This window comes from Electrophorus electricus, chromosome 1 (assembly GCF_013358815.1).
Source record: "Electrophorus electricus isolate fEleEle1 chromosome 1, fEleEle1.pri, whole genome shotgun sequence".
NCBI classification, from domain to species: Eukaryota; Metazoa; Chordata; class Actinopteri; order Gymnotiformes; family Gymnotidae; genus Electrophorus; species Electrophorus electricus.
The window spans coordinates 29,170,333-29,187,726 of record NC_049535.1 but is presented as its reverse complement, the minus strand read 5'-3'; the positions used below and the strand labels follow the sequence as shown (position 1 = coordinate 29,187,726).

Sequence of the window (17,394 nt, the reverse complement as noted above, 5' to 3'; positions counted from 1 at the left end):
CATCTGTCTTTCTCTCTATATAATTTGCTCTAATGACGCCTAATGATACATGTGTGAAGACACACAACTAGATACACACAGACACACATATATAGTTCACACACACAAAACAACAGTCCTGTGTTGTCAAGAAGGCTGTAACCACAGCTTCACCCTATACTGACCCCTGGCCTATCTATCTATCTATCTATCTATCTATCTATCTATCTATCTATCTATCTATCTATCTATCTATCTATCTATCTATCTATCTATCTATCTATCTATCTATCTATCTATCTATCTATCTATCTATCTATCTCCACAATCAGTGAGCTGGTGATAGGGTGTGGGAAGTTTTATATTTCCCCTTGTAAAGAAATCTTGTCACCTCTGATTCAAGAGTCTCCTTTCTCTTTATATTTTTTCAGCAACATTCAACACACACAAATACACACACACACACACACACACACACACACACACACACATGCAGCCAACTCCCTCTTCTTCAGTTTTCCTCCCTCTTCCTCAGTTTTCTTCCCTCTGTCTATCCTTGGCTGAGAGATTTTTTATCTCTGCCCCCTTGTTTAACAGACTTGGCATGTATGTGAATGTGAATATTTGTGTGTGTGTGTGTGTGTGTGTGTGTGTGTGTGTGTGTGTGTGTGTGTGTGTGTGTGTGTGTGTGCCTGTCTGTTGACTTGTCAGTGTCAATGTGTAGCATATTCTCTCTCTTTCATCTTCATGCCTCTCCTGTTCTCCCAGGTCCATAACATATTGGCTATTTATTAAAACATGGCTGTGTTGTTTCAACCTTCCATGAACCTTCTTTCACACTGCTATCATGCCAATCAAAGGGGCTCGTTGCACAGACGTAATAAAAGTGGAATAGCAGGTGCGTGGCCAATCATGTTAGATATAACCTCACTGGTCGAAGGCTGAAGAAACCCACAGCATCCTGATGGACAGCCACGTGATATGGATCAGGTTCCCTCTCCACCCGCCTCCCACAGAGAGCGCGTTATCAATCAGCTCGCGAGTTAAGCGTGTCGACTTAATTAGCATTTGTTCATTTAGCACGCCACGGGCGTGTGTCAAAAAGGTCATGCTCATCCTCAGACACTTGAGATACTGAGGCGCTTGATTGAAGAGACACGGGCTGTGCGTATTCTCTAGAATTGGCAACTTTTAGAAGGGTTGCCCTTTTTGCGTTTTTTACATTAGATAACCTGCGGGTATTACAGAGATCAGAATGAAATATCTAATTTGGTAGATTACATGAACAGAATTAAAAACAAAACAAATTGTTGCATTAACACAAATTATTCTATTCAAATTATACTCCGATAAACACCATATAAGACTGTTGGAATATAAAGCGTTTCACAGTTGGTCTTAAATGTGTTAGTTCCTCCTGGAGCTTTTCTGCTAATTTTATCTGGGTGCGTGCAAGTGGAGTTTATTCTGTTATTAAGGCCAACTTTGTGCAAACAATTTCAATCTGCCAGACTTCCTCGGTGCTGCCAGAAACCTCATCAAGTGGGTAGCACCTGTTTTCATTTCAGCTTTAAGTGGCAAAACTAAGCTAGCAGTTCAGAGATACATTATAACAAATTTGAAAGAAAGAAAGATTGTTGTGTCATCCATTCAAATTCAAGTAATTTTACTGGATTTCAGGAGCAATTCATATGGAATACATCCCCCTTGATTTTGGTTCACTGTGGCAGCAATGAAAGACATTACAATTCAATTCAAATACCAAAATTTCTCAAATACCCTAACTCACCATCCCATTATAAGGAAGGGAGTAGTCTCATAAAATAACATATATTTGGGGGGGTTTCTACTTGTTCATCCATGCCACATCTGAACAGAACATAATCTGGATATAAAATGAATAGATGAGTCAAGGATAGAGAATATAAGATAATAATGTCATATAGAAAATAACAGAAAGAGGGGTATGACCGTGACATTGAAAAAAACACACACATCAAAGACATGATGTACTGTCCCCTAAACTCTGACCAGACTGTCACCATGAAAATGACAGAGGTCATGAAAGATGGTGGCATTCTTCACTGTTTTGGAGTTTTCTGTGTGTGTTTTCTTTTAAGAAAAGCAACTTTTCAAAAGCTACATTGTCTCTCTGTGCCTGTCAGAGAGGGGAAAATAATAAGAGGAAAACGGAGGCCTGAGAGAAAGAGGATTGAAGAAGAAAAAGTGCGAGAAGATGAGTAGTGCAAAGGTCAGGGCAAAATGAACATTTAATCTGAACAAAACTAGACCTGGATTGTTATCATTTCAATTAATTAAGGCACATATGGCATAATAAGGCTGAGGCTTATTATTACAACTCCAGCAGTCCCAGGCAGTTTGCTAATTGTCAGCGGGGAGAACAAGATTTTTTGAATGAAAACAGAGATGAGATAAGCAGGCGGCGGGAAGAAGGAAACAGGCAGATGGACAGAAGCAAGTAGAGACAGCGGGTGAGAAAGAGGCTTTGAAATGAGATGGCCTGGTATGGAGAGAGTGGGCCAATGAGCCAGAGAAAAGGGGACTTGTAAACAGGGAAGAGGAGTGGATGATAAAGGAGGAGTGACACATTGAAAAGCATTGAAAGCACTGACACGTCAGTGTTGTATAGTACAGATCATCAAGGGCCCAAAAGCATCTTCAGGTTTTTTGTTCCAACTCTGTACAGCATTAGCTGACTTCACTAATTAATTTCCCCTCTTTGGCAAGGTGGTGTGCTTGATGGTGAATTCAAGTGCTGGTGCAAAGAGTTGGCACGTGTGTTGACACCATGGATTTAGAAAGCCAAGCTGATTAACCCTGGTATGCAAACACTGACTGTGGGTTGGTTTCCACAGTGTGAATATCAGGATTTTAATGGAGATCCAACATTCTAATGGCTTCAGATACTGCCCTGTTATAATTCAGATGAATCTGTTTCCAAATTTCATAGACATTTCCTTGAGGTATGAATTGTTAATATTAGATCTTTGGGCATGTTAAGCAGACATGTATTTGAGACCTAATTGTTATGGATGACAATGGAATCATGCCCAGTTAGTAAGACTTCTTCAGATGATCCATTTGATCCCGTTAATCCTGAAGATTTACATCAGTATGAGGGTTTGGCTTGTACTTCAGTTTGTACACACACATATACTGACTGTTAACTGCTGCATTGATTGACACAGCTCCAGCACAGTCTCACTGCAGCACCATGCATGCCAGCACGTTTTTGGGGTATCTTTTCTCCCATGTAAGTGCTCTTTTTGGCTCTATTTCCCATGGATGCACACCTGCACACCTGCATGACCCTGTCATAGTGTACCATCTCACCGACATCTTACACACACACACCTTGGGTTCACACACATGCACACACTCAAAGAATTGCCTGTGCTATCCATGGGCTCTTTAGGAATTTCCAAAGGCTAGTTGCTAGGCAACAGGAGGAGTTTCTCAAACCACCAGTAGAGAGAAAGGGACTTAGAGAGCAATGAAAGCCAAAGGAGGGGTGTGGGGCGAGACTTGGTCAAACCTGTGGAACTGAACAGCACAGGGGCACATACATGATTTTGTTTAGCTCGTTTTTATCATAAATTATGTCTATACACCTGATGACTGCACTTAATTGCATGCAAGTGATCTGTCAGATAGACCTATCACTTCAACAGTTAAATTTAATATAGTAGACTACTTTGGACAGTCTCACACACAGTGAAATATTCTATTATGACCTACTGGGTAATTAAGAAAAGAGGGAATTTGGATAATTACTAAGCAAAATTTAATAGGTCAGGCAAGCATAATTCCAGAAAATATAATTCAAAAGGAATCAGATGAATCAGACTAGAAGGACACTTCAAGTGGCACTTGAAACACAAGTTCATATTTTCCACAGCAACCACATGAGACTGTCTGCGAAATCAGATATTTTACGAGCACAAATGTATATGTGTGTTTGTGTGTGTGTGTAGAAGGGGGAATTTGTGTATGTGAGTTCTTGGGTGAACACATGAAACTAAGGGAAAGAAAGCACTAAAACATTAGAAGATGAGGGGGTGTGTAAAATTACATAAATGGATTATGCAGTGTTACGATACAAGTGGAATGTTAAACTAGGAGGAAAAATGTGTGATGTGACTCTTCTAGTATCTGTGTGTGGTGGTGGAGGGACTTGGCTATCGTCGTATAGAGTGGGATCAACTTGTGAAGTTGCTCTTTTTCCTTTTGGAAATTGATTATAGACAATTAGTGATGGGATATAATTGTTTTTACTTTTGCTGCGATCAAATATTTGCACATTGCAGAAGAATTGTCATATATGCTAATATTATTTATAAATAATGTAAATAAATGGTTTCACTGCAATGTAAAGAACCATATTACTATTTATATTCAATCCAAATACTATTTCTTCATTCTTTAAATTATTCACTACTTTTGGGAGCCCTTAACAAGTGGTATTCTCTTACTCTCTTGTGTATTTTTGCACCTTTTACACATTTACAGTATTTTTTAAATGTGAATATTTTCTTCCCATTTTTTGCATATCACCATATTTTATTAATTATGAGGTGCTATTTACATGCTAATGAAATGCTGCTGGTTGTTTTCACAGTTGTGTTTCACTGATCGGTGCTTCATAAACAAACAAGACCTTAATTGGTCTGAATTCATGGGTTTTTCAAATCTGAATACTTTGCCCCTGGGCTTTTTATATGACAGGCAAGAGCAAATTTCTCAGGTTGCTTTTAAATGACAACACACAAAGAGATGAAGAACTGAACACAGAAAGGAAGAGAGAAAGGGCATATCAATGTCTTGCAGTTTCATTTAATATTTGACCACCGTGGGTCTCTAACAAAAGTCTGATTTTATTGCAATAATCTAAGGACACTTACTTCCTCAAGTAAGCCCTTGTGCTCCAACACCTGCTCTGGTCTGATACTGACATTACAGGAGCCCTTGTGGTTGTACTTGGAGTATTGTGTCTGCTTTATTAACGATGTCTCTGCTGTTTACCAAGCCTGTCTCAATGGCCATTTCACACTAAAACATTATGCTGCTAACGTCCTTGCAAAAAGTGGACCTGTGTGTCTACTTGTGAGTCTTGGTGAGTCTTTTCAAGTATTGCTTTTGTGTGCAGTAATTCTCTCTGTTCAATTCATATTCATGGTTCTACAGTTTTCACCTTTGAAACAAAAGTACCTGGTGTCATGCTGAGAAGATTAGATGACTCATGAACGGTATACAGTCCATCCTAACTGTTTTGTACTTGTGTCACATTTTTGTATTTCTTTTGGATGAAAAGATGTTCTACATGCTTTAAATGAAATGCACAAGTTTGGGATAATACTCGAAGGCATTTGCACATTGTGGTTCACTCCTTGAGTTCATGATTCAACATTCCAAATCTAAAGTACTGCCATCTCTTCGTCACTGTAGAAACACCAGCTCTGATAGGATTCATGGGAGACACACAGTCGTTTTTCAATGATAAGTGTCATAACATTATCAGCCTGGGAAGGAGCCTGATCTTGCTAATAATGAAGCAAACTGAATCATACCGTTAACATTTTAACACCATTTTTTCAGTGACCTCTCAGACAAAAAAAAAACAAACAAGAGCTGCGGTATAAATGAGATTCAAACTGGTGTAATATTTTAACATCAGTTTATAATCAGTGTTAATGTTTCAAAGAGAGAAGGACACTGATCAGCGTGCATGTAGCCACCGTTTATGAATAAGAGAGACCCGCAATATGACTTGGGCTCCATGTAGTTACTGACTTAACAACATTTAAGCATCCTATTCCATTTGAATTCCACCAAGTACATGCATGTAACAAATTAGTAAAGTAAAGCAAGTGTAAAAATATTAAATACAACCAGTGACTACAGACAGTGTGCATCCTTGTTCATTTAATCTGAACATGACCTTGTTTGGGGGGGGGGGGCGCTAAGACTTGCATATTACAAAACATACTTGTCTTTTTCTTGATGCTCTTTGGAGTTACAAATAATTAAAATATATCCTGTTATTTAAAAACACAAAGACAGTTAGACAAAGCATAAAAGTACCGTTGACAGCACGTGCACCTCAGTTTCTCCAGGGTTCACCTGAACAGGTGCGCAACTCTGCATGGCACAGCAGACCGCACGTGCCTGTGAAAATCCCCTCAAGCGCATACAAAACACTGGCTACGGAGAGTTGTCCCCATGACCCCATAGGCCAGCAGTCTTCTTCATAACTGGAGGGAACATCGGAAAACCCCTCCTGTCTTCTGCCCTTTGAAACCTGTCGTCAAGGCGCCCTAGGTCGGTTGCCAGTTTAAGCCGTCCGAATTATTCTAAAAGTAGAGGCAAATGTTCTGGAAGTGAAATACAGCCTTTAGGTAAAATTCACGCGATTCATACAGCTTGTATAGACCATACACACGAAACGGATTTACCTCTGTCATTTTTACTCTTTGTTCTTCTTTTCAGAATTCTGAAGTTTCTCGACGATTTTGCGCTCATGCCCTGCAGGGTTGTGTTTGTTGGTGTTGCAGCGAGCCTCCTTCTTTGTCCTGCCCTTGCGGCTAGCGCACTCTATCGTTCACACAAAACAACGCGCGAAAATTGCGCAGATCAAACAGGGTACTTGTAAATTTACGTAAGGACAACAGGCCGGTTTGGTAACTTACCAGCATAACGGTCTGTCAGGTTGTAATATTCATATTGGTCATAGTAGCAATCCTCAAATGTAGTAGGTTTAAGGTTTTTCACATCGACGTGACTCATTTTTGTGGTTTTAAAGAATTGCACAAAATTCAAACAAGTGACAAATTGTAATATAGAATGCTAAATACTACGTGACAGGTCAAACAAAACAATGCCCAGAAGATTTTTGCTCCGACTAGTAAAAACAAAGACGATGCTAGTGAAGACCTTGGTCTTAGTTTGCTGTTTCTTCCACTCTACGTTGTTTACATTCGTTTTTCTCAGCTCTTTTTAAAGAAGAGTTGCTCCGCCTCCAGTCCCTTTCTTTCCTGCCCTTGCTGCCTCATAATATTGCGTCAGATTTGAGTTAATGTTTGACGGCCTTGCCAACAACAATCACATATCGTGTCAAAGGGACTCGTTTAACTCTGTTCATCTTTATTTGAGAGCGACTGTTTATACTGCGAGGCAAAGCTACAGCTCTGTCAAATTCTGAAAACAGTGTTTCTATTCTATTCTATTCTATTCAGTTCTTGGAACCAAATTGTTGCCGCTCTGAGCATAGCCATAACAGATTACAGTTGTTAAATGTTTTTGGTGACCACACCTGTCTGCACACTCATACTTCCCACGTCCTGCAGCAGTATGTGTCTCATTAATCTATCCCTTTTACTCAGCGTGTAAAACGTCTCACATTTATTCACCGGATATCATTTTATAATTGTCCCATGCATAAAATGTAATATTTTGAACTTATATTTCAATATATGTTTATATTGCCGAGTATATTTACAACATATTGGAATTAATTACATTTTCATGTAGATTTCTACATGTGGATATATATATTTAAAATACTTCTTTTCATTGTAACTAAACTAAAACATGTTCTTTTCTTTACTATGTAATCTTGGCCAACCCCCCCCCCCCCCCCCCCCCCCCAATGATTCAAAGTTGTTGCTATAGCATATGTTAGTCATTTTGTCCTAAGGCTACATGGAGTATGTGCACAGAAGGGAAAATGTGACACACTGAGAAAAATTTAATTTTCAAGAAAAAAACGTTTTAGTTTGTTTGTTTTTTTTACATGGTAGGCAATAAGCAAAATCTAGTTCGTAGTTCTTTGTTGTGTCTGGATATACTTAGGGTGCTGACGTGGCTTCCCGTAAGTTTTTCGTCTGGCTACGGCAGTGGTGTGGATGACTGAGTTTTATGGCTGTGGTTTGGAATATTCCACAGCATACAACTTAAGTACATTACCTCAGTATTTATGGGTACAGTAAATGTGTTCGGTACATTTGAGGCATACACAGAAACTCCTTGGCACATTTCCCATATTTCATTCATAATCAACATTGGAGACGTCCATGAGAAGAACAAACTGTGCTGCGTGTCAACACCCCTCCCGCTCTCTTGCGCTCTAGCGCACGTACACACACCACCAGCTCGTACATCTTTATATGCTTTGGAATCTATTTTTTTCTCTCTCCTCTCCTTTTTCATAATTAGTCTTAAAACATCTAGCAAGAATTTCAATCAGACATAATTAATTTCTGTTCAAAACCAACACATCTTTGTATACATTTATTCTGTATATTACTTTCTCTAATGCACTCTGGGTTCATTTTTCGTTTTATCTTTTTCTTCATTGTTTCCTCATGAACTGCTTTTTTTTTCTAACTGGTGTGATGGTAAGTAGAGCATTTGGTACAGTAAATATTTGGATTATCAGATGAGCCAAACGATCCTTCATTACATTTTAGTTATTAAAATCTCTCTCTTTCTCTCTCTCTCTCTCTCTCTCTCTCTCTCTTATTCTCTCTCTCTCTCGCTTTCTGTCTTCATTTCTTGCTCTTTCTTCTCTCGCATTACTTGCTCAAGCATTTACTCAGACTGAGGTTAGAACAACCTTGTGTTGAGGTGACCCAGTTGAAAATTAACTTTACGTTACTTGCATTATCAAACGATTTGCAGACATTGGACTCTCACAGTGTCAGATATTAGAGAAAATAACAATCTACACAATCCGTGCAAATGTAAGTGTGTGTACCCTTGTCTTCTTTGTTAAGCAAAAATAAAACTCATGTTAATTTTTCCTTAGATTCTTTTTGGACATTTTGAATGTATGCTTTACAAAACAGTGAATAACACAACCTCTTTCAAAGATTCTTCTAGAGCATTTCTGAAATAGAATGCATTGCCATATTAAGGATTTGATATAGAAAATCCTGGCCCAGTGCAGGGCAGTGCAATGCCCATTTGTTACAAGTGGGCCTGTAACAGCATTATTACTCAAGGAGAAGTGAAATTAAACATATCTTACTCTAAGCTGTAAATAAGACCTTGTGTGGAAGCATAAATAAGCATGAATCATACTGAGGAAACCAAGGTGTCTACACTTAGTCTAAAATGTACCTTCAGATGAGTATAAAATAAAGAAATCTGTAGATCAAGAAAAAAAAATCTTTTTATTTGTTTACTTATAAGGTAATATATTTCGATTTTTCTCATTGTACATTGCATCTATTTTATAATTAAATATAAATTTAACTCCATTTTATTTACCTAGTCCATTTTATTTACCTACAAATATTTTTATATTATAGTAGCTATCGAATTCACACTCCATCATCAAGCAACTATATATAATCAAATTATAAATTATAATTAAGAAATCTATGGGACGCGTTTTCAAAACATGTTGTCGGATTTAATGTCCCAACAAGGCCCCTGTACAAGGCCAAGCTAGCTAGTCAGTCAACCTACTCCAGACGAAAACAAACCTAAAATAGAGGTAAGTCTGTTTAAATATGTTAAATGGATGATGTTACTTTGTGCAAAAGAAACTTACTGAATAAGCATTTGAGCATAAAAATTTTGGCAGAGTAAGTTTAACTGTGCTTTACTCGTAAACAGCACGCGTACGGGTGCTGCTAAAGCTAACGTTAGCCCACCCATTGATGTGCTGGAGGGTGCTTGCTAGCTAATTCTCATCTAGCCTCTATGAAAATGCTTGTAGCTAGTTGTATTAAAAATAACGCAGGCGTGTCGGCACTGTAATGTGTATCATTATAGCTACCGCGCATGTAGCTACAAAATCTACACAAAATCTAAATATAAATCCTGCTGATCGGCGTGGTGGATGCCGGAAGATCTCAAATTCGAAATGTTTATTGTCTGTTCTGCCTGCAGTTGCTAGAATGTATTGGCTGGTGTAGGTTTATACACTTATGTCCGCTTTGTGCAGTTACTCAGTTCAGATAAAACAATATAAAACAATGCCCACTGTTTGTAATTTGCCCACTGAAAATATAAAATATTTTGGGGATATGTTAGTCTTGAGATTAGTTGGTTTAACTTAACCACAGCTGTGTTGTTTGTGTGATAAAGCAGACTGAGCTGTGGGTTATAAATCTAAATGAAGGTATATATTTGTAATCTGTGTTCCTTTTCAGGTGTAATGGCTTTGGTTTCTGCAGATACCAGAATTGCTGAGCTCTTGACTGAGCTTCATCAGCTGATAAAGCAAACTCAGGTATGAGCTCTTTATTCTGTCCCAGCTAAGATGGGGAGTTGTTGTCATGTCTTACATGGAACTGGTTCTCCAGTGGTTCTCTTGTTCTATTCTCTTTCTGTCCCGTGTTGATATAAAGGAGGAACGCTCACGCAGTGAACACAACCTGCTCAACATACAGAAGACACATGAAAGGATGCAGACAGAAAACAAGAGTCAGTCAATGACTTGTATTAGTATCTATAAAGTAGATTTTTAATTTAGACTACAGCCAACCACAGTCAGTGCTAACCCACAAAGCACAGTAAGGTCTGAGCTGCTTCTCTTTCTAGCCTCTCCATACTATCGGACAAAGCTCCGGGGACTGTACACGACAGCGAAGGCAGATGCGGAAGCTGAGTGCAGGTAACCAGCTGAGTGTTGTGCATTGCCTTTCCTCAGTGATGCATCATGCAAATTATGACTTCACTAAAGTATAATACATAAACAAGATATATTGAAAGTATTTCTAAGAAGGATAGAGTATTTATAAGAGTACAGACATATATATTCACAAACATACTGATACTAATGTCAAAACCAATATTGTCATGCATCATATATATATATATATATATATATATCTATATCTATCTCCAGTGTACACATTGTCTTGTTTTGAAAAGTATTTCATAGATCTGCAATGATAGAGTTCCATCTCATGGTATTAAGTTGAAAAGTTGGTTCTTTTGATTAATCTCTGTATATGCAGATGTTGCTTCCTTAGATTATATAGCAAATGAGTGATACTTTATGTATGTTTCTTCCACAGCATACTACGACATGCACTTGACAAGATTGCAGAAATTAAATCTTTACTAGAGGAGAGACGTATTGGTGAGTGTGAGTGTGTGTGAGTGTCTGCACGGGAATGTGAGAGAGAGAGGCTGACTCCCACATGGCCTTTATCTGTCTCAGCTGCGAGGATGGCAGGGGTGTATAATGACAGTGATCCACCCAGAAAGACCATGCGGAGAGGTGTACTGATGACCCTGCTTCAGCAGTCTGCCATGACGCTTCCCCTTTGGATTGGCAAGCCAGGTGAAAGGTAGGTCTTGCTCTCTCACTTTTCCATCAGCATCTCCTCATTTCCATTGTCGATCCTCGACCCCCACTGAGCTGGATCTGTGTTTCTAATATGGGCTCTTGTTGCTGTGCCACAGTCCACCTCCTCTGTGTGGAGCAATACCCGCAAGCAGTGACTATGTGGCCAAGCAGGGGGATAAAGTGGCAGCTCGGGTGAAGGCTGTAGATGGAGATGAGCAGTGGATCCTGGCCGAGGTGGTCAGCTACAGCCACTCCACCAACAAGTAACTGCCTCCCAGTTAAATAGTGTGTTACTGTCCACCATTTATAGCAACGTGAACCATAAGAATGCATTAAGCAACTAGGAGGTAGCTGTACGACTGAGAGAAATGGTTAAGGCTTGGGAATGTGACTGTTTACGAACTAGCTGCAGCAAGAGTAAGCTCTGGATCTGAATTCATTTCTGTTTGCCTTTTCTCAGGTATGAAGTAGATGACATTGACGAGGAAGGAAAAGAGTAAGTGCAGATCTCATCTGGACTCTTCATTTTTGTGTTCATTTAGCATTTACAGTTTAGCAATTTTACATTTTTAAACAGGATTTTTTTCCTGTTTTTTTTTTTGTTGTTGTTTTTGTTCTATCTGGCACTTTCATTTCTGTCATATTCATGGTTTCTCTCATCCTCTCATCTCCTCCTGACTGGCTCTCCTCCTGTCCTTTGTCTTTGGTTTTGACCTCTTCACTTGCTTCAGGAGGCACACGCTGAGTCGCAGAAGGATCATCCCACTGCCGCAGTGGAAGGCCAACCCTGAGACGGACCCGGAGGCCCTGTTCAGCAAAGACCAGCTGGTGTTGGCCCTCTACCCACAGACCACCTGCTTCTACAGAGCCCTGATTCATACCCCCCCACCACGGGTGAGAGAGGAAGGGAGAGGGAGAGAAATACAGAAGGATTGGAGGGGGGGGTAGTATTGTTACTAAGAGGTAGTCAGACTCTTGTCCCTTGTTTATGTGTGTGTGTGTATGTATGTATGTATGTTACAGCATGAAAACTGTTAATTCTTCTGTTAAATAGTAAAGGTGCAAGTACCTGTTGACAGCATTAACGCAATCTTACATTAGAGATATAGACAGATTCAAGATTTCCAGGATTAATATGCCATACAGTGTTTTTAAGCAGCACATTTTTAATTGCAGCCCCAGGACGACTATTCAGTGCTGTTTGAAGACACCTCTTATGCAGATGGTTACTCGCCGCCTCTCAACGTAGCCCAGAGATACGTCGTGGCCTGCAAAGAGAACAAGAAGAAATAAGCAGGTGGAACAAGTGAACAAAGGCCTTGTATCCCTAACTGTTCTCTGAGTATGAATGTTGATCTAGCATCAGACCGTTAATGGACTTACCTGTCATGGGCTTGTTCACAGTGTACTCTTCATTTATATTTACAAAAGACTTTTGTATGAGGATTTTAATGTCAATAGTAAATTACCCCCTTTTTGTGTTAAATCAGGACTTCATTCATCATTATACATCGCCTTGATAGCAGGTTTACTCTGCAGTGTCAGGTCATGCACATCTTTTTTGCATGATGTTCCCGTGTGGGTGAATTGTTTAAAATGTGAAAATAAACACATTCCAGGACTTAGGTATGTTTTCTCTCTCTAGGGAGAAGGCACTTAATCTGAAGGAGAATGCTTTTATAAAAGTCATGACAATATTATTATAGTATTTAGGAAAACTAATCAGCATCTTAAGATATTGTTCTTTGAGGCAATACACACACATTTGAGGATGACCGAATTTGTAACCGTACTTCAATAATTAATATTAGGAGGGTTTTATTGTAGTTTTTTTAATGATTTGGGGAGAGTCTCTATTGCATGCTATTTGTTAATATTAACTAGTTTTTGAGCATGAAGTACTACTGAAATTGTAAAACATAAGTATACTCAAAAATCCAGGATGTATACTTAGAATTGGTCGGGGTTTTTTTAGTATGATTTGAATGGACACTGTTGTCCCATAATGCAATGGAAACGAAGCAGCTATTCGCGTCTGGAAAATTTAGGGAAGAAAATGTAAAAACGGACGACGTAGTCGTTTCATAGGCGACAGTTGCAGGCGAACGCGTGTATAAATGTGAGCACATACTGTTAAGATGAGTAGTTAAGGTCTCAACTTTTAAGCAGCCTTGTTTCCGTGTACGTCATATCCCACGTTAAGGCACCGATTGGTGGAGAATGAAGTTAGGTTCATAGACTTTACATGGTAAGCAGCGGACACGAACCATGATTGAAGTAAGTTTGCTAGTTAAACGTCTTGATCTTACTTCATAGCACATTACTAACTATATTTTATTAGCCAAGTGTCACGTTGATCTTTTTTTGCTTAATCTTAAAATGACAACCAGTTTGCTAGGTTAGATAGCAGCATAATAACATAGCTAACGCTGGCTAGTACACTCTGGACTAGCACTCTTTGGTAACCTAGTTAGCGGTAGCTAACGTATCGCTCACAAAATGGAAGTTATTCCAAACGGCGCAGAGAGAACGTTATTTTTATCTACACATTAAATTAGTTTGCGAGCTTGTCTTAAGCCTCTTAAATGCTTAGATGTCTAGCTAACAGAGCAAGTTAGGTTAGCTCACCAGCGGTATATGCGTCAATTGTATGGTCGCTTTCTGTTCGAGGTAGCTAGCTAGCTAGCTAACTTAGCTAGATAGGTTAGTAATAATTATGCTGGTTGATGCTGCACCTATGAATTTTTCAGAAGCAGCTAAGCTACATATTGAGACTTACTGTTATGAATTAGTTTAGCTAGTTAGATGTTATGAGGATTCGTGTTAGTTACAGAGTGAACGTTTTTATTTTGCCTTGTCCAACCAGATATCTGACAGCGACAGTGATGGGGAGACAAGGACGAAACGGTCAAACCCACCTCCGAAACGACGACGTATTACTGACCCTTCATCCATCTCAGCCGTTCCCGTTTACTCCAATAAGGTATTTTACTGTGGCTATACGCTGGCACCAAATAACGTCCATCCTCCAACACTTTGATATATTAGCACAGCTCACTGGATTTCCCTTACTGCGATTCTTGCGATTGGGAGACCTTTCTGCTGGGGTATTGTGGGATTGCTTGCTTGGTCTATATTAAGTGGCTTTTTAGTGGTACGCTGAATAAGTTAATATTGCCTGGAGAGGTTTTTATGTGAGAAAGTAGCTTTGGTCTCTAGCCTGACGAAAAGTATTAAGCAATCGCATTATTTATGTTTAGAACTTTTAATGGCCATTGCCATTTTATTTTAGGTAAACAGCTGTCTAAAACTGAAGCCACATGTCTTCACACAAGTCGACTTCACAGGTAGACTACAGCAGGCTAAACAATACTTACTTCATTTGAACATTTCACACTTCATGTAATACACTTTAACAGAAAAGAATATTCCATAGAAGTTTGGACATTTCATACTACATTACACTTTACATGTAACTTAGGTTATATATTTTTTTCTTTTTCGAAATAATTGTGCATGCATGAATAACCCTGTCCTTTTGTGTATGTTTTTTTTTTTATATATATACATAAGGGGATGACGAAGAAGCCCCTCTGTGGTCACCATCTCCACCCAGAAGTAAGACCAAGCCAATGAGTATTACTGTGAGTGACTCAGAAGAGGAGCCAGAGCAAAATGAACCTCAGTGAGTTTCAGTAAAAATAAGTGATGTAACCAATCTACTAATAAAAGTAGGAAAGTAATAAAGAGGTATATAACTGAAGGAAAGGTTCCTACTTAGCACTACCTTGAATATGCTCCTGTGTTAATGATATGAAAATGCATTAGGATATCAAGAGTTATCTGTTCTACAAGAAAAGTTAAAATATGAGTGTAATAATATTTAGATGAGAAAATTAATGCCAAATGAGGCTAAACGCACAGATCTTTTTCTCACATTTTTCCCCCACTTTACCTTAGAGGGCACATCAAATCCCCCTCTCCACCCCCACCCCCCTGTAATCCATTGTTCACCCAAACTCGCCGGACAAAGAAAAAAATAAGGTAAGTGAAACACTGATTAATCTGAATGTAGTAATTTAACTTAAAAGGTAGAACAACATTAATTATATAGCTGTAATTTAATGCTGAAATCCTGAATATAGCAGAGGAGGAAAAATAAAAAATGGCTTCTAAAATTTAAGATACTTTTTTAACTTGTCAGCCAAAAACAACTTACAGAATCTTGTGTACTACATAAGCAAAACAAATAACTGCTTGCAGTCTAATACAGTCTAAATTAGTTTACCAGTACAGAAACTGGCCTCCACAGAACTCTGCCAAACAGAAACAGTCCCTTTAGAATTCATTTGGATCTAGATTGTTTGGCCTTTGAAGGAAAGGTAATTGAATTCTATATTTTTCTTTCTCTTCTACCAGAGAGATCAATAAGAAGCTGGATGCAATTGGTTCTCTCATGTGTCCATCACCTGAAAGACCAGAGGATATTCCTCAATATAGTGATTGTCCCTCCCCCATAAGCAACTGTGATGAATCTGACGACATCATAATCATTTCCTCTGAAGATAAACAGAAAAGGCTTCTGCGCAAACCTGAGTACAGAGAAAATGTCCGAAAGATTTCATTGAAATTTCGCTGGCGAACAGATGTGTACAAAATCCCAGTGCTTTCGGTAAGGTAGACATTCTTGGTATGTTCAGACTGTAAATCCAGTAACTCTGGGTAATACCTGGCGTAATCTCACGGGAGATGTGGATGGGCTCAATTTTCATATCTCAGTATTGTCATCATATAAAATCAGTATTATTCTAGATTGTGTTTTTAGGTAAATTTTATAGTGTACATCAACTAGAGTTGATGAATAGATAGAAATAGAAATCGGTGTTTAAAAGATGTCTGTGTTAAATTCAGAAGGACAAATGTAATTAAGTTGTAACACTTTAAAATGTCTATTAATGGCTTTGTTTTAATAAAATGTGTGTGTGTGTGTGTGTGTGTGTGTGTGTGTGTGTGTGTGTGTGTGTGTGTTTTATATTGGCAGACAGATCCTTTGAGTAAGGCTGTGGATCAGTTATCTGTCAAACTTAAAGTCCAACCCTCTCAAATACTGTTACTCAGGAAAGACACTGAGCTTCCCATACACTCCACAGCAACTGAGTTAAATCTTGGCATTGCGGACATCATAGGTGAGTGAAGGAGAATTCCTAGTTGATTTGTTTTGCGTAATTGTTTTTGAGATTGGCATTTGTCATTTAATATTATGGCTGGTTCTTGAATACAGTGGAGTCCTGTAGTCCATTATCTTTTGGAATGTTTTCCCGTTTCTCTCCTTATTGTTTGTATTGTATATTCTGTAACTAGACTGTGTTGTAATAATGGAGGACAAGGAAGAGGAAAGCAACAGCCGTGATGTCATCACTGTGCGACTCCAGGGCAAAGAGAAAGGATCTGCACAAGAATATGCCTTACATAAGGTTTGCATCTCTACAGGTTTTTATAGTACAAGATTCTAGGGCACTTCCAGATGTAATTTTAGTGTAATGTTACTGTGATGTAACTGCATTTGTACAACAATCTTTGTATTTATTGATACTTGGTCAAATACACTCTTTTTTTTTCACAGCATGCTCCTCTGGGTTCAGTCCTGTCACAATATATGGCTACTCTCCCTGTCACTGCTAAGCAAAACGTTATATTCCACTTTGATGGCTCAAAGGTCACACATAATCAGACCCCTTCAGAACTGGATATGGAAGATGGTGATGTCATTGAGGTCTGGGTCTGACATCTGTAAAAATGGTTATTTTTGTATAATTTGATACCCAAAAATAGAAATTGGGGGTTTTACATGTTTTAAAAAACATTGATATATTTCTCCAGTGTAGTTTTTTTTTTTATTTGTTTGAATAAGAATAAATAAATAAATAAATAAATAAAAATACTTTTTTAATTTGGTTATTTATGTTCATGTATATGTGTGTGCATAGGGATATTTGCGGTAGATTACTTTTTGTATGAATTTTATTATTTAGTACAACTGGACATACATTAGCATAGACTGTAGCGCTACCTTGCTAAAGACATTAGTGGTT

At 38.5% G+C, this 17,394-nt stretch overlaps 3 protein-coding genes and 1 long non-coding RNA gene across 9 annotated transcripts; 2 read left to right on the top strand and 2 right to left on the bottom strand.

Moving 5' to 3' along the window:
- Window positions 1-5,657: 5,657 nt before the first annotated feature.
- nupr1b (nuclear protein 1b) lies at window positions 5,658-7,063 on the bottom strand. Of its 2 annotated transcripts, none has more exons than XM_026997914.2 (3): window positions 6,687-7,063; window positions 6,453-6,591; window positions 5,658-6,371 (listed from the first exon to the last, which is right to left on the bottom strand). In XM_026997914.2, the coding sequence occupies exons 1-2, from the start codon at window positions 6,781-6,783 to the stop codon at window positions 6,464-6,466; spliced, it is 225 nt and encodes a 74-aa protein (XP_026853715.1). In that variant the 5' UTR covers window positions 6,784-7,063; the 3' UTR covers window positions 5,658-6,371; window positions 6,453-6,463. The 2 variants fall into 2 exon arrangements, with proteins under 2 accessions (XP_026853715.1, XP_026853714.1); XM_026997913.2 differs by having other exon boundaries at window positions 5,658-6,350; window positions 6,687-7,047.
- A 1,063-nt stretch (window positions 7,064-8,126) lies between these two features.
- sgf29 (SAGA complex associated factor 29) lies at window positions 8,127-12,923 on the top strand. 5 transcript variants are annotated; one of them, XM_026997904.2, is made up of 10 exons: window positions 8,127-8,393; window positions 10,158-10,237; window positions 10,356-10,431; window positions 10,549-10,621; window positions 11,028-11,092; window positions 11,174-11,303; window positions 11,419-11,565; window positions 11,763-11,798; window positions 12,034-12,196; window positions 12,479-12,923. In XM_026997904.2, exons 2-10 carry the CDS (start codon window positions 10,163-10,165, stop codon window positions 12,593-12,595), a joined length of 882 nt encoding a protein of 293 aa, XP_026853705.1. In that variant the 5' UTR covers window positions 8,127-8,393; window positions 10,158-10,162; the 3' UTR covers window positions 12,596-12,923. The 5 variants fall into 5 exon arrangements, with proteins under 5 accessions (XP_026853705.1, XP_026853707.1, XP_026853703.1 ...); XM_026997906.2 differs by lacking the exon at window positions 8,127-8,393 and adding an exon at window positions 8,527-8,738; XM_026997902.1 differs by lacking the exon at window positions 8,127-8,393 and adding an exon at window positions 9,393-9,496.
- Window positions 12,449-14,550, bottom strand: LOC113569843. The gene is made up of 2 exons (XR_003409841.2): window positions 14,221-14,550; window positions 12,449-12,570 (listed from the first exon to the last, which is right to left on the bottom strand). It is a non-coding gene; the product is annotated as an uncharacterized LOC113569843 (long non-coding RNA).
- Window positions 13,377-17,204, top strand: nfatc2ip (nuclear factor of activated T cells 2 interacting protein). Its single transcript, XM_026997898.2, has 9 exons — window positions 13,377-13,579; window positions 14,169-14,285; window positions 14,595-14,649; window positions 14,876-14,987; window positions 15,263-15,346; window positions 15,722-15,974; window positions 16,344-16,488; window positions 16,664-16,776; window positions 16,926-17,204. The coding sequence occupies exons 1-9, from the start codon at window positions 13,571-13,573 to the stop codon at window positions 17,085-17,087; spliced, it is 1,050 nt and encodes a 349-aa protein (XP_026853699.2). The 5' UTR covers window positions 13,377-13,570; the 3' UTR covers window positions 17,088-17,204.
- The last annotated feature ends 190 nt before the right edge of the window (window positions 17,205-17,394 follow it).

What these genes read in the sequence shown, in the direction of transcription:
- nupr1b (XM_026997914.2), bottom strand. Translation starts at nt 6,783, where the DNA reads ATGAGTCACGTCGATGTGAAAAACCTTAAACCTACTACATTTGAGGAT. An exon ending in CCTGACAGACCGTTATGCTG is followed by an intron (nt 6,592 to 6,686) that starts GTAAGTTACCAA and finishes TGTGAACGATAG; the next exon opens with AGTGCGCTAGCCGCAAGGGC.
- sgf29 (XM_026997904.2), top strand. Translation starts at nt 10,163, where the DNA reads ATGGCTTTGGTTTCTGCAGATACCAGAATTGCTGAGCTCTTGACTGAG. An exon ending in GATGCGGAAGCTGAGTGCAG is followed by an intron (nt 10,622 to 11,027) that starts GTAACCAGCTGA and finishes TTTCTTCCACAG; the next exon opens with CATACTACGACATGCACTTG. An exon ending in ATTGACGAGGAAGGAAAAGA is followed by an intron (nt 11,799 to 12,033) that starts GTAAGTGCAGAT and finishes CACTTGCTTCAG; the next exon opens with GAGGCACACGCTGAGTCGCA.
- nfatc2ip (XM_026997898.2), top strand. An exon ending in TTCCCGTTTACTCCAATAAG is followed by an intron (nt 14,286 to 14,594) that starts GTATTTTACTGT and finishes ATTTTATTTTAG; the next exon opens with GTAAACAGCTGTCTAAAACT. An exon ending in ACAAAATCCCAGTGCTTTCG is followed by an intron (nt 15,975 to 16,343) that starts GTAAGGTAGACA and finishes TTATATTGGCAG; the next exon opens with ACAGATCCTTTGAGTAAGGC.